This window comes from Taudactylus pleione, unplaced genomic scaffold (assembly GCF_031769625.1).
Source record: "Taudactylus pleione unplaced genomic scaffold, aTauple2 ptg000007l, whole genome shotgun sequence".
NCBI classification, from domain to species: Eukaryota; Metazoa; Chordata; class Amphibia; order Anura; family Myobatrachidae; genus Taudactylus; species Taudactylus pleione.
Genome location: NW_028284410.1, coordinates 28,291,823 through 28,307,429, shown reverse-complemented (window position 1 = coordinate 28,307,429; position 15,607 = coordinate 28,291,823). Strand labels below are relative to the sequence as shown.

The 15,607-nt window shown below is 41.1% G+C and overlaps 1 protein-coding gene across 1 annotated transcript in view; it reads right to left on the bottom strand.

The window, feature by feature from the left end:
* Positions 1-15,607, bottom strand: part of CSMD2 (CUB and Sushi multiple domains 2) — a 1,115,355-nt gene that overhangs the window by 779,546 nt on the left and 320,202 nt on the right. Inside the window, exon 3 of the mRNA XM_088462676.1 lies at positions 13,321-13,433. Coding sequence (XP_088318802.1) covers positions 13,321-13,433 — 113 coding nt within the window. The remainder of the gene's footprint in view (positions 1-13,320; positions 13,434-15,607) is intronic.

The following is a 15,607-nucleotide window of genomic DNA, read 5'->3' as shown; positions in this document are numbered from 1 at the left end:
GTATTTTGACTCTACACCAGCAAATTCTTAACTTTTATCAGGTCATGACATTTCACAATGCATTTACAAAGTAGTAGGCACCTTCACAAGAAATTCTAATTATTTCAAGCAGACAAAGGTAAGGGGTCATGCATCATAATCCATAGAGATCCTAGCTATATTCAGATTGCATAAAGTATGAATATGTCTCAGAATCGCCTTCCTGTAGAATCATTATGGATTATAACACCAAAGGGCGATTAATAATGTGGTAGCAGATTTAAGTGATTGCTTGTGCTGGTATCCGGTCAGGTAGTCGACAGCAGAATGTCGACCTTTTCTGAATATCGACAGCACGAATGTTGACATGGACGTTAAGTCGACAATCAATGTGTCGACATGTACTTATGTCAACATGGTTAAAACAACATGTTAAGAATGTTGATATTTAACATGTCAGCACCAGAATGACACCATAGATTTTTTATTGATCTGTATGGTTGGGTTTAGGTTTAAGTAAAAACCATTCTTGACGTTCTAGCGTAGGCATATTAAATGTCGACATTCTAAGTGCGGAAGCATTTTAACAACATCGACCTAAGTTTGTTAATATATTGGTTGTCGACTTAACAACCATGTCAACATGACATAACTGTCGATATTCAGAACCTTTTGACACTGTTAATGTCTGAATGTCAACTAGTTATACCACGCTCGCTTTTGATGGTTTTTGTGGCATATTGCCATCTTTTTATTCTTATATGGCTTTTTATTACACCAGGGCCGCAACTAGGGGGGGGCTAGAGGTGCACGTGCGCCGGGAGGGGATTGCCTGGGGGTGAAAAAGAAGACTCTGCCATCTGAAAATGGCCGCCGCCAAAGAGGAGACTAATGCTAGAGGTCCTTACTGGACCTCTAGTGTCTGTCTCTTTGTTGGCGGCGGCCATTTTTGGATGGCCGTTTTCAGCAGATTCCATGCGGACTAGCCGTCCGCATGGACTCTGCTGAAAACGGCCATCAAAAAATGGCCGCCGCCAAGGAAGAGACAGATGCTAGAGGTCCTACTGGACCTCTAGTGTCTGTTAGCAGAGCGCAATGCACACAGCGTTCCCGGAAGTGCCGGGAACGCTGGCGCTGCAGGGAGAGGATGCTGAGAGCTGCATCTTCTCCCTTCAAACCCCCCTGGCAACGAGCATAAACCCCCCTGGCTGAGCATAAACACCCATGGCAACGAGCATGGAACCCCATGGCAACGAGCATGGAACCCCTGACAGCAAGCATGAAACCCCCTGACAATGAGAATAAATCCCCTGACAACAAGCATGAAACCCCCTGGCAATGAGCATTTAACCCCTGGCAACAAGCATGAAACTCCATGGCAACGAGCAGGTAATTTTAAAGTAATTAGAAGCATTACTGTGGGGCATAAAATGGTGTCGGGCAAATATGTAAGTGGCACTTTTTTAATAGGCATTACAGTGTGTGGCATAATGTGTAATGGGCATTATGGTGTATGGAATAATGTAAGTCACTATACCAGGGACGTCTGAGTAATGCACTGCCTTATGGAGGAGCAAGGACAAAATCCAGGTACGGGAAGGGAGGGGGGCGCAAAATTGCTGCCTTGCACCGGGTGACAGATATCCTAGTTTCGGCCCTGATTACACTAGTAAAAATGCATGGTAAATGCAAATATTTTTGACATCTATTTGTTAGTAACATTTTAACTAACATTCTGAGTTTACTGAAGGTCACAGCAAGCTTTCCAAAAACACATAGGGATAGAACAAAGTAAATGCAACACTTCTATACGCTAGTAACAACACAGGTGGGTATGATGACATTAAAAATAATGGGTTCTATTTTTAGACCCATTTATATGCGTTGCATTACAATTTTGTGGTTTATGTTAATCCGTTAGATGGCAACTCTTTATAAACTGTAGTAGTAAGAAGAAATTATGCAAAACAGCATAAACAAAGTGATACATCTTCCAATTAATCCCACTACACAGTTGAAATTCTACGACACTAGTGACCCACCCCAGCAGCACGGGAGCAGCTTCACCTCGCCACAGCCCCTTGCATCTCAATACAACCTACGCCATGTCATCACAGTCCCCTGCATCTCACAACAGCCTGCTGCTTCTTACTTATGCCCCCTGCATCTCACAACAGCCTCCTGCTTCTTACTTATGCCCCCTGCATCGCACAACAGCCTCCTGCTTCTCACTACTGCCCCCTGCATTTCACCACAGCATCCTATATTTCACCTGCTTCTCACTCCTGCTTCCTAACACAGCTCCCGCATCACACCACAGCCTCTGCATCTCACCACAACCCCCTGCTTCTCACTCCTGCCCCATTTATCCAATGGTTACTAAACATCAATGTTTTTGTTACGATGGTAGTGTTTGTACTATTTTATGGCAGCAGTCCGATTTTTTCCACCATCAAATGGAAATCATTCAATGGTGTTCTGATGGTTGTTTTTTTTTATTAAATTCCTGATAGCTATGCCTCCCCTTGTTCCCTCCTGCCTACTGTGACTGCATCAGGGCATCTTCATGGGCTTGTTCATGGGCTTGTTGGAGGCTGTCTCCTGTCCACTCCTTGACCCCACGCCCTCTATAAATAAATGTAAATTGTGATCCACACTTAACAAATGTTCCCCAGAGCAGCTGTGTACAGGAGATGTCCTTACGCATGCTGCACCCAGTGACAGATCTACCTTTTTTTAGGCCCTGATGCTTGAACTGTTATGGGGGCCCCTTTGCAACAAGCAACAAAAGGGCAACATCCAACAAGGTCCAAAGGGCCTTACTGTCCTTGCAAGGACATTGAGGCCCAAATGGTGGAGATGTAGAAATCCTCCAGAGAGTGAGACACTTTAGATAGATAGATAGATAGATAGATAGATAGATAGATAGATAGATGTAGAAACCCCCTAGAGAGTGAAAGATTGTAGATAGATAAATACAGATATACCCAGCTGCATCCTTGTACGTAGCGCATCGTCTCGCACCATACGTGGAGCGAGATGGGCTCCCATGATCGGAGATGCGCATTTGCATCTCCATAGGAATGGATGGGAGACCCACTCCCGCGATCGTAGATGTGCATTCGCGACTCCATAGGACTGAAGGGAGATGCACTCCCGAGATCAGGGACACGCCATAGCACAATGCGTGCGCATCTTTGTGGCGCGGTCAGTCAGAATGAACTTGGGTGCATCTGTACATGTAGAAACCACCCAGAGCGTGAAAGGCTGTAGACAGATAGATAGATAGATAGATAGATAGATAGATAGATGTAGAAACCCCCCAGAGAGTGCGAGACTATAGATAGATATATAACACAATCCACTCACCTCTATAGTAACACATTTCCATCCCTCGCCTGTGTTGTAAACACATTGCCCTCACTTACCCCTGTAGTATCTTATTCCTCTCCCTCACCTCTGTAGTAACACATTCCCCTCCCTAGTAACATATTTGACATTCCCTTCCCTCACCTCTATAGTAACACATTCCCATCTTACTGCTGTTGTATCACATTTTCCTCTCTAAAGGAACACATCCACTAGATGATTAAATTGAACGATAACAATATCGTTATCGTTCAATAATCTTTTGAAAATCGTTTACAGATCGTTTTAAAAAAAAGTCACAAACGACCAGTGATACGCGCTCCCGCTGGTCGTTTAGACATCTATCATCATACAAACATGTATGCAGATGATTGATGTGCCTTCACTGAACGACTGCTCATTCAGTGTAGGCACATCACAGACTGACAAAAGACTGCACGATTACAATGTCGTAATCGTGCAGTCATTTTGAGATCTTTTAGTGGATATGTACCTTAAGATCTGTAGTGACAAGTCCTTCCCTCGCACCTGTACTAACACGTTATCCTCCCTCATCTGTGGCCTAAGAGCTATTGAGGAAACCATTTGAAGCCACATCAAGAACAAATGGTTAGTGGAGGCTTCAGAGGTGGGGCTGCGACACAGTCCAATATTCAAATAGGGGAGCTACACCAACTGCCAGTGATGTTTGGCAGCAGTTGGGGTGACAGTTGGTTTGGCTCCCCTATTTGAATATTGCGTTGCAGTCACTATAAGTCAGTCAGTCAGGACATTGCATATATACTGTATATACATAATATTATTATTATTATTATTATTATTATTATTATTATTTTGAAGATAGTTCATCTGTTCTTTTGGCAGTAATGAAATTATCTATTGGAACACACTTACCACATACATTTTTCAAAATTCAGCAGAACTTATTTTTAATGACCATAATGCAAAGTTCATCAAATAGAAGGCAGAGGCTGAATACAGTTATATACATGTTATGGCCTTTATATATACTGTAAAACTAGCAAATAACTCTTGTGCATTTATGTGAGTCAATTTATAACTCTCATTAATGGCAGTTTCCCTAAATTTTAAAATGCAAAAAATATAAATGTTCTCATTATTTTGTACATATATAAATTCAGTGGGAAAAATAGGATTCACTTATTATGATAACACTGGTTTCCATGTACCAGATAAATGACTGCTATATATTTAGTACATTTTGCTATTGATAATAATAGCACAACTGTTTGGAAAGGTTACCCTGTTTTATTGATGGCACTCCTGCTGGCAATTATGGTAGCTCTATTAATCTGCCCAAAATGTCCCGCTGCCCGTATTATGTTCTCCGCTCCAGATAAGCAGAATTGTTACAAGCAAATCAACTGACATCTCTGGAATGTGTCTGGATGGGATTCAGGATCCGCAAGGAATTGAGAGTGATTAAACAATGTCAGCCAGGCAATCCTAAGAGCTGCATCATTAGTCGTTAATTTAGAACGCAATGTAATGGCACTAATAATTAATGCAAATTAGACCATTCCCAATCCGGGCACATCCACACACAAGTGTTACATAGTGCTACTTATGTCTCCTGAGCACCTAAAACTGGTTCACATGTCTGGACCTATTAAAACGAGCTAATAGATCTGTGAATAAGTTTGCTGAACTGCATCAATAATGGCAAATACACACTGATTTCAAGATTAAAAATGCCTTCACATTCCATGATCAACAGTAACAACCAATAAAGTTCTGCAACTAATAAGGACAAAACACTTCATTACATTGGATTATTGATTGACTAGACTATTTAGACAAGAGCGCCATATACATCATTAATATTCTCTTTACAGACCTGGCACAGGGCTGAGTCTGTGTAACAAAGGGATCCTGAAAGGTTGCCGTGTCTACTCTATAATATTAACCAGGGAAGAAAGAACCATTTTAATACAGTATTTTCAGACTGGAGGAATGAGATGTAGAGGTTGTGTTACTCGCTGTTGTTGGTAAACTTGAATAAAGACCATTGAAGTGTGTAAGCAGAAAATAATGTGCTTCACAGCACAATTCCCAGCATCATGGGCGTCTACTAAAGCACAGTCTGGTAACTGTCAGCTTGGGTCCAACTGAATACACTGCAAGCGTAGAGGCCAGTTCAGAAGCAAATCTGCATTACCCATTAATATGGACAATGAGCACTTCCTCGGTTATGCTCCTCTGCATGCCCAATAGTTTAAATGCTTAAATGTACATTTTACTGTTTATGTTCTATTCTCTATCAATGCTGAACAATTCTGTGTATATAGCTAAGCACTTACATACACATAAAGTATATTTGTTAGACACTGCAAAAATGCTTACCTACCATATATTTAGTGTTTATTCATATCATACAGCAATATATAGTACATTTAATTATGCCATTTCACTAAAATATATGAATAAGGCAGCAATTAACATGGTGAATTACCCTTTCATTTAGAAATATTAATACTGTTAAAGACAGTAACAATGATCTTCTTATTCCATACAGTATGTGCAAGTAAATGATACTGTAAAAAGCCTTTTGCAGGTATAATGGGGAAACCCCAATAGCCATACTTTAGTAAAAACTCTGGATGAATCAAATGCTAAAGTAAGGGGGGGAGTTGGGGGAAGATTATAAGGGTCACACAGAAGACAATAGTTAGCAAATTGCAATGATATATATACTGATGGAATTCACCAGGTGTGCATTTAATTATTTATTTCTTTATTTAATACCATTTACTTATATAGCGCACACATATTCCGCAGCGCTTTACAGAGAATATTCGGCCATTTACATCAGTCCCTGCCCCAGTGGAACTATATTCCCTATCACATGCACACATACATACACACTAGGGTTCATTTTTGTTTGGAGCCAATTAACCTACCAGTATATTTTTGGAGTGTGGGAGGAAACCGGAGAACCCGGAGAAAACCAACGCAAGCACAGGGAGAATATACAAACTCCACACAGTTAGGGCCGTAGTGGGAATTGAACCCAATACCTCAGTGCTGTGAGGCAGTAATGCTACCATTACACCATCTGTGCTTCAACCTTCTATTGCAAAGTACAACTTTAAACCGGAAACGCTGTTTCCCCGTCGCACATGACTGCTTTCAAACATTTCAGCTGTGAGAATGCTTCATGCAGTGCTTATGGGTGGCAGGAAAATATAATTTACCATTGAAAGCCATAGATGTCATATTTAGTGTTCAGACATATTGTGTGATAGCAGCCTGAAAGCAATGGTATAAAGAGAAAAAGGTTCAGGGTTAGTGTACGGGGTAAATTGGCAAATTGGTAGTATAGTAAATCACTGTATATTCTGCTAGCTGAGGTGGCAAGCCATGCTGCTTTATGAAAAGAAAGAACCCAAGTGAAAGACTTTTTGTAGTTTTTTGTAGTCACATTATGTCATTACAATAAACACATTTTCAAATATGTCTATAATAGAGAAAAACAATAAAACATAGACAATATGTGTCAGTCCAGACTCCACATCCAGTGTGACTGATTCTAAGTATCTTTTTTTCTGTGTTCTACATAATCATCTGACAGAGAGTTTGATGCGAAAGTCATAGTGCTTTTGGTCAAATTTATATTCCAAGTTATTATGCCTTTTAAGAACAGTTCCCCACATGAATACAGTGCTTTGTGATCAGTCACAAAATTAAACCAAGCCTTCCCTTCTCTTCTCTACAGTTTCAAAGAATTGCAAGATGAAGGCAGTGTTATGGATATAGCCAACTGATCAGACTGGTAGGGATTAAAGATGGCCGCCACCCAGTGGTCAGAAAGATCAGACAGAGCAGATGGGAATACCCATGTCTTTGCTGTGTGAAATAATCATCCAAATGTGCCTGAAAAAAACTGGAAATTAATGTTGGTTAAAAATACATGTGTTCCCTGAAAATAACACAAGTATTACAGGACACTGATATTGCATCACAGTGAAGACAAAGAACGATTACGTCGTAGAAAAGGTGATCAGTGGCTCACCTGCAATGCCTAACATCTACACCATTTACATGCCATTTTTATTAATACCCAATGTCTATATTATCAAATATTATATAATGTATTTTCTAGGCTGAAATCATTAGATTACAGCAGATGATTGGATTTGGTTCCTGTCTGGTTAAGCAGCTGTGCAGAGGATAGGAGTACATATGCAGTGAGCTGCAACATTACAAACATACAAGTTGGCACAACATCTGACAAGTCTTTGGGTCTAAACAGAGTACAACTACATCAAATAATAGGGAGGGATTTTAATGTGCTCATACACTGCAACTCCCTGCTCTGCTAGCAAAGATTAAGCCTGTTCCAAATATAAATGATTTTGGCACAACAGGAGAACTAGGCATCCTAATGCCTTAAAGCCATCTTGAGAAGATTCACGGCCACTTAAACTGGCACTGCTCTCCAATTCCAGCTGTTTGAATGTGCAACTGTCAGACAAGTGAGCAGGAATTTCTTTCTTCTTTTCTTCCAGAAACAGAATATCCCTTTTCATGTATAATTAAGGAATTTATAACCTGTCTGTCAGAAAGTTAACAGTTATGAGGAACAAGTTGAAACATTTTGCAAACCTGCTGTAACAGAGAGAGCATTAGCTCTCCAAACTTTCCTGCTGGAATGAAAATGTTATATATACTACTATGAGAGTTACTGCTGTGTGGTGAGGTGAGGGTAACTATGGGTGTGTAATGTATTATTTCATGTTTTATCTGACGTTTAGTTACGTGCATGAGTAGTTCTTTAGAAAGATTAATTTACAATAATATTTCAGCTATAGCGCTCTTACACCAGTGGAACTACAAGCCTCAGCATATCATGGCATACTCTTCCTGGAATTGTAGTTCCACATAGGAGCATGTTTAGACAGTAGTAGCACCAGGTCAGTGACACCCAGTGCAGTAAATAGCCCCCATGCACCCAAAAAATGGGCTTGGCCTCGTACGAAGGGGGCATGGTCTCACAGGAAGCTGTATCTTCTTCATTCTGGGGGTGCAGCTTCACTGGAAGCCCCTGTTTACATCACACTAGCCGCTTGCCCACCATTCCCAGAGATGCTGGGCTGCCCTTAGAGACTGTGCCTGCACTGTCAGCTCCTCCCCAGTGGCAGGAGCCGGGTGCTTCACTGTGACATTATGGTTCTCCCTTTCACTGCAGTGTGCCAGTATTTTGGTGTCACCCCCTGGAGTGGTGACACCCGTGTGCGGTCCACACCACTCTTGTGACGCCTTTGCATTTATAGAGTAAATACAGAAGATTTAAATTTGGTGATTTCTAGATTAAATATTAATTTTAATGTATAAATGTGGTGCAGAAAAGTGCATTTATTGCACAATTTGTATAGATGCATACAAAAGCAGCCAATATTTTTCCTACATGCAAAAAAATAGTTACATTATTTGTTCAAGTGCAAATGCGCACCCTCCTGTGCGACTTACTCTTAAGCCTAAATTAAGTTTGCATTCTTGAAACCTGAAATTAGCTAGGTGTACATTTGCCTCAGGGGCAATTCTAATGGAGGGCAAGCAGAGTAGTCGCCCTTGGCGCTGCAGCCCACCAATGGCGTCTAAATTGATGGCGCCCACCCGCTGTCGCTTGCTGCCACCGCCATACATACAAACTGTGCTGCAACAGCACAGCAGGACTCAGGAAGCAGCTCCACTTTCCCACAAGCCACGTGCACCTCAGCCTGAACTATCTCTTCCTATCTGCTGCAGCCTGCACAGGATAGAGGATGTGCTGGAGAGGCTGGAGTCTGGACTGAGCGAATGGAGCGGTAGCAGCAGCAGCAGCCACACAGCAGAAGGTAAGAGCTGCTGTTACTGCTGGGGAGGAGAGGTGAGGGCAGCAAAATATGTAGGGACTCTGCCAGTCTCACATCAGCTGGAGAGATACAGGTAGTCTAAGGCTGAAATAGTGTAACGTGATAACCACTCCCTGCTACCCTCTGCCTTCCCCTCTTACCCTTTGCCTATTCTATTTCTGTCTTCCTCTGCCTTATGCTGTCACCACCTGCCTCTTCCTGTCACCCACTATCTCTCCCTGTCACCCACTGACTACGCAGTCACCCACTGCCTCTCCCTGTCTACCTCTCTCCTGTCACCCATTGCCTCTCCCTGCCACTTCCTCCCTGTCACCCACTGCCTCTCCCTGTCTACCTCTCCCCTGTCACCCATTGCCTCTCCTTGCCACTTCCTCCCTGTCACCCACTGCCTCCTGCTGTCACCCACTGTTTTACGCTGTTACCCACTGCCTCTCCGTCTGTCTCCCTCTACCTTCAACTTTCACCCTCTACCTTCCGCTGTCTCCCTCTGCCTTCAGCTGTCTCCCTCTGCTCTTTGCTGTCACCCTCTGCATCTTCCTGTCACCCACTGACTACCCAGTCACCCACTGCCTCTCCCTGTCTGCCTCTCTCCTGTCACCCATTGCCTCTCCCTGCCACCCTCTCCCTGTCACCCTCTACCTTTTCGTAGTGCACGCTCCATAGAGTGATGAACAGGGGGCGTGTCATAAAACCACGCCCCCTTTTCAGGAGCACATGCGTCTTCGGAGTGTGCAAGAGAGAGTCCTCTTTAGGTTTTTTTATTTGGGGGTACGTTAAAGGAAACTTTCACCCTGAGCATCACAAGGTCTAGAACCGGGCCTGATTTGCACTGTTGGGATATTTCATAGGTGACAATAAAAGGTACCGTATATGAGAATATTAGGCAAAGCAAAAATAACCTATAGATCATTTTATGCAGAAATAGAGAAATGGTTTCGTTCCTATTTGATGATTTACTGGCCAAAATGAAACATGATCTACATCAAATCTTTAACTGTTCAAGGTACAATATGAGAAGAAGACATTAATAATGTAGTAAATATTACAATTAAATATAATTAAATTAAAGTGTGTTGTGCAGTTTTTGCTTGCAAAATTATTACAAATTAAACATTTTAATACAAACTTTCAAAAGACTACTCTTCTTGTTAAGCCCTTTTCGTAAGCTAAGGGAGTCAGTAGTACAGCTTGACCTGATAAGGAGAAAAACGTGAATGAGCGCTACCTGACCTCTGACAGAGTGCAGAAAGCTTGCACTTAAAGACACTAAGTCTAAAAGAAAGTATTATCAAGCATTGTAACATACTGTAGTACTGAAATATTACAACAGGAAAAATTGTCAGTCAAAGAAGATTCATGATGAACATGATGTCTTTTCACTAATGTACTTTCCAATGTCTCGTTAGATACTTGAAATTGTACGTGAAGTTTGTAGCTGAGCACAAGTTTTCAGGCCTGAGATCTTATCTAGGGTTTCTTGGAGCATATTTCAAAAGCTTTCTTTTCAATAATTCAGAGGTTCATAGAAACAAATGGTAATAATACAAATGGTCCCAATCTTCAGAAAAGTCCAGAAAACTGCAAGTTACTAATATAATTTACTGTTTAATACAAGATGCTGTCATTTTAGCTCGCACTGCCCTTCAATAATTTTTCTAGTTTACAAAAACTTGGATATTATTGGGTCTGCTTTTGGAGTTTAGCCGGACTTCACAGCCACCCTTCTGGTAGCAGGGATGCTGTCAATATCCGGTGCCGGAATCCCTACTCTTGTCAGGAATCCGGCACCAGCATCCTAACCACCGGAATCTCGAAGGTAAGTAGTGGGGTTGGGGGGAGTGTTAGCCTTAGGGTTAGGGGTTAGGGATAGGCACTAGGGGGAGGGTTAGGGTTAGGCACTAAGGGAGAGGTTAGGTTTAGGGGAGGGGGAGGTTAGGTTTAGGCACTAGGGGGGGTTAGGGTCAGACACCAGGGAGTGAGGGTTAGGGTAGGGAGAGGGGGAGGGTTATAATACTGACCAACAAGGGTCGGTTTTCTAACCCTGTCGGAAATCCGGCGTCGGGATTCTAACCACCGGGATCCCAAGCACCGGCATCCTGTACCCATCCATGGTAGCATAATTCCCCTGCATCCTCCAAAACCACTCCATGAGGTAGATTTACTAAAGTTTCTAAAAATTAAAAGATGTGGTGTTTCCCATTTTTTATTTTTAGAAGCTTCAATAAATATACCCCAATGTGTCATATTCCTCCACAATACAACAGGTTAGGCATATTGCAGTCACGTACCAGTACACCTGCTTATTGCCTGTATAGAGAGATTATATAAAACTATGTTTACAAACTGAAATAACCTGAACAAGACACCATTAACTAAAGGGATTTTTTAGTTTGCTTAAATTAGATGCATTAGAAGTGAAGCAAAGATGTCATACCTAGCCTAAAAGTATCTAAGGCGGCCATTTCTGAGGTGCCTGTGTCTTTCATTGTCAACCCTATTATTATTTTAAAAATAATGAAAGCAGGGGCGTATTAAGAGAGGAGTGGGCCCGTTTTTATTCCCCTACCCAGGCCTCCTCCTCTCTCCCAGCAGACGGACGTCTGACCACCGAACCGCAGCATCAGTAGACTCTGGGCACTAGAGTGCGCAGGTTGTCGGGGAAATGGTGCGACCGCCATTCTCCCAGCTATTTCCTCACTGCGCATGCGCAAACACCGGAAAATCGCCACGGCGGCCATTTTGCAGCTTTCCGTGCAGAGCTGAGACGTGGGACCTCAGAGAGGTAAGTATTAGATAATATGGGTGCAGGGTGTGCGGTGCAGGCCTATGTGCACCACACACCCTGCACCCATTATAGATATGCCCATGAATGAAAGGGCATTAGGTAATGTGATAACCAAATGCAGGGGCCTGTTGGGGCAGGGATGGTGCCGTCCCCAAGGCTCTGCACCCTGGGTGATGGCATTGCTTACACATCCTTAGTTACGGCCTTGCACACACACACAAATATCTATCTATCTATCTATCTATCTATCTATCTATCTATCTATTATTTAGAGTCTGGGAACTGCATGGCAAGAGTTAATTCTATAAAATGCTGTTGTGCTGAGTTGTTTTAAATCTGGATCAGTCTGCAAACTTTTCCTATGTTTGATTGACAGTGGATATCTGTGATGCATATTTAAAATAAACAAACAAAGCCTACTGCAGATTGTAGCTTGTTCAATTTTGGGGCAGATTGATCAACAGCAATAAGCCACTTCATTTGCCATTCAGAGACAGCTGCTCCACAATATTTTCTCTGACCTTCCTGCTTCTGCCTAAGTGAAAATTTCACTAACTGTACATATGATCTATATAGTTATTAAACTATGGGGTCTAGTATATATTTTGCATGTCTAGATATAAGGATATGTGCAAAATATTATTTAATCAAGGTAGCTGGTGATGCTAAAAATACAGTACTGCAGTCACCGGTCCAGGCATGGAAGGTCCTGCAATGTGGATCTGACACTGGAACTTTCATAGCTTATTAACAGATGTAGAGTTCTATCAACAGGCAAATATGTTAATTAAAACAGCACTGAGAAAAAGATGGCTTGCAGCACAATTAATTCGCTCAAAAATAATAACAATAATTCATTGTAATGTACACCAGATGTCTGATACACCTGTTCGTTCTGCTAATGTTGGATGATCATTTTGAATGGCGGAGGATCGTGCTAAACCAAAACTCTAAACATAGCTCCTTGTCCTTAATGATAACTGGAGAAAAACATTGAGCCGTACACAGTTACTCTAAATACAGTGCTGTCTTATATATATATGAAATGGCAAAACCATAAATTATAAGTCCTTGTGAGAAATGTCTGTCCTGCATTGCATTAAATAGGGGAAAAATTGGAGAAGTGATTAAGAACGCCAACAGTGAAACAATGGCACTTGCTGAAGACCATGATTGCTGGAGATTAATTTTAATAAATGAAAAACTGAATGCATTTTAAATTAATAATGATTTAATCTAAACGCCTCAGTTAAAATCAATATTTCATTTTATCTGAATTGCATGTAGCCACAAGGGGTTAGCAGGACTGACCTTCATAGGTGGAGCGAAAGCCTTGAGCGCTGACTGCATAGTCTGACACCAACCAAAGTGTTAGGAGGTTTCCACTGCTCACGATTGGGGCTGGGAGATGAAAACCTGTTAACCTGGAGAAAGAAATAAGACAATATATTCATTTTAAATCATAGAACAACTGAGAAATAATGAACCAACCCATTTACTATAATAGAAACCAATCATTTCCCACTGTCTTTATTTCTACTATAAAAAAAAAAATATCACACAACAGACTTGATTATAATAGAATCATTATTTCAAACCATATGCTAATATGGAAAAAAATGCTAGGATCTTATCTAGTGAATCCTAATACAAAATAGCCCTAGAACACATATTATAATAGCTATATGATTAGAAATATTAAACAGGTATAGAAAATTAGAAAACATAAATGTATTTTTAAGGAGACCATTACGTGTCATGCATAACTAAGTATATTTTACTTCATTACTTAAATGACGACTAATGAGTGCTAATACAGCTTGTTTTGCTGTTTTGTAACATAGTGAATACTAATAAGTCATTAGAATGGAATATAATTTATTTAACAAGCAATACGTTAAACATGGAATTTCTGTGCAATACTGTAACTGTAAATTAGATACACTCCTTAAAGCTGTGTTTAAATAGAACTGCTGTATACACTTTAAACAATTTTGATAAGTTTACTTTTGATACATTATTGTTTATTTTAATTGCTGCATCTCCAAGAACCAACACTTACTATATGGTATTATATATGGTATTTCACAGGAGCCATTTGCTTAGAGTTCACAGTGGAGTACAGCTTACAGATGCTTCTTCTAGGTTCCCCAAACCAAAGTAGGCCCATATATACTGTACATGCAAGGATCATGACAAGGGTGACTACATTGCTCTTTCATATCGCAAAATCAATAAGTAAGAGGCCATAGTGCAATTCTGGTATAAAATAAGTGTGCTACAGACTTCTCAACTCAATAGAGAACTGTACTAACTGTATCTATTGGTGGTCCCGGCCTTCCATACCACAATATTTTCATGCTAATGATACACTAATAACTACACCAATCTCTCACAGGAGAGAAGTAAATGGTCTGATAAAGCACAAATGAAGTCAGGATGGAATAAGGAAAGTCTGTATGAGAGACACAGTAGTAACATTGAGAGAGAGAAAGAAAAGGGAAAAGACATGAGAAGATAGAGGACAGAGATCTGAGAGGGGAGAAGAAAGTTGGTGACAGCCTGGCAGAGAGACAGATGAAACATAGGGCCTGATTCGGAGATATACGCAAACTCCATGGTTGAGAGAGAGATAGATAGATAGATAGATAGATAGATAGATAGATAGATAGATAGATAGATCGATAATCTGTTCCACAGAAACATTTTGCCTAATTCCACATTTGCATGAAATTAAAATGTTTCTCCATTTAAACCCCAACAACAGAAGATAATTGATTGACTGCCATCGTCTTAAGCACTATTTACAGACTGTAAATTGTATGACACATGTGGGAGGAGGGTTAGGCACCACTGGGGGAAGGGGGTGGGGTTAGGGTTAAATACTAAGGGGAGAGGGTCAGGTTAAGGCACAAAGGGGGGGAGACTTAGGTTTAGGCACTAACGGGGAGGGTTACGGTGCAGGGTGTGGAGGGTTAGGGTCAGGCTACAAGGGAGGGTTAGGGGGAGAAGGAAGTGGGTAGATATACTTACCCGACCCCTGTCGGGATACCAACCATCGGGATGCCACTGTCGGTATATTGACAGGAGGCATCCCAACAGCCGGCATTACATACCGATTCCCAAAACACTACTACAGTGAAATAGCCTTTTCTACTATGAAATTGGATTTGCATAAAGTGCCACAGTTTCACTCATCTCTATTGTCTATTTTATTCTATTATCGAATACATAGTAGCAAATCTGGTTTCTCAGATGAAATATATTAGGATCAGCTTCTGTGTGTACTAAATATGCATTATTATGTTCTGTATTTCAAAAAGAACAGAGTATTTTAAATTAAATTGAGACAACTAGCTTAAACATTTTAAAAATTTCCTTTTGAATAGTCAGAATGGCCAGGATAACAAAACAATTTGCTTGCTTTGGTTTTCATCACATATTATTCTATTTAAGAAATATCAATTCCTGAAGACTACGGAGCCTATTCATCATCGATAAATGGCCCGGTAACCATGCAGAAACGCTAGTTTACACATGAGGCAGATGTAAACAAAAACAATTACCTGAAGTGGGTGATAGGTCGGAACTAGTCCGC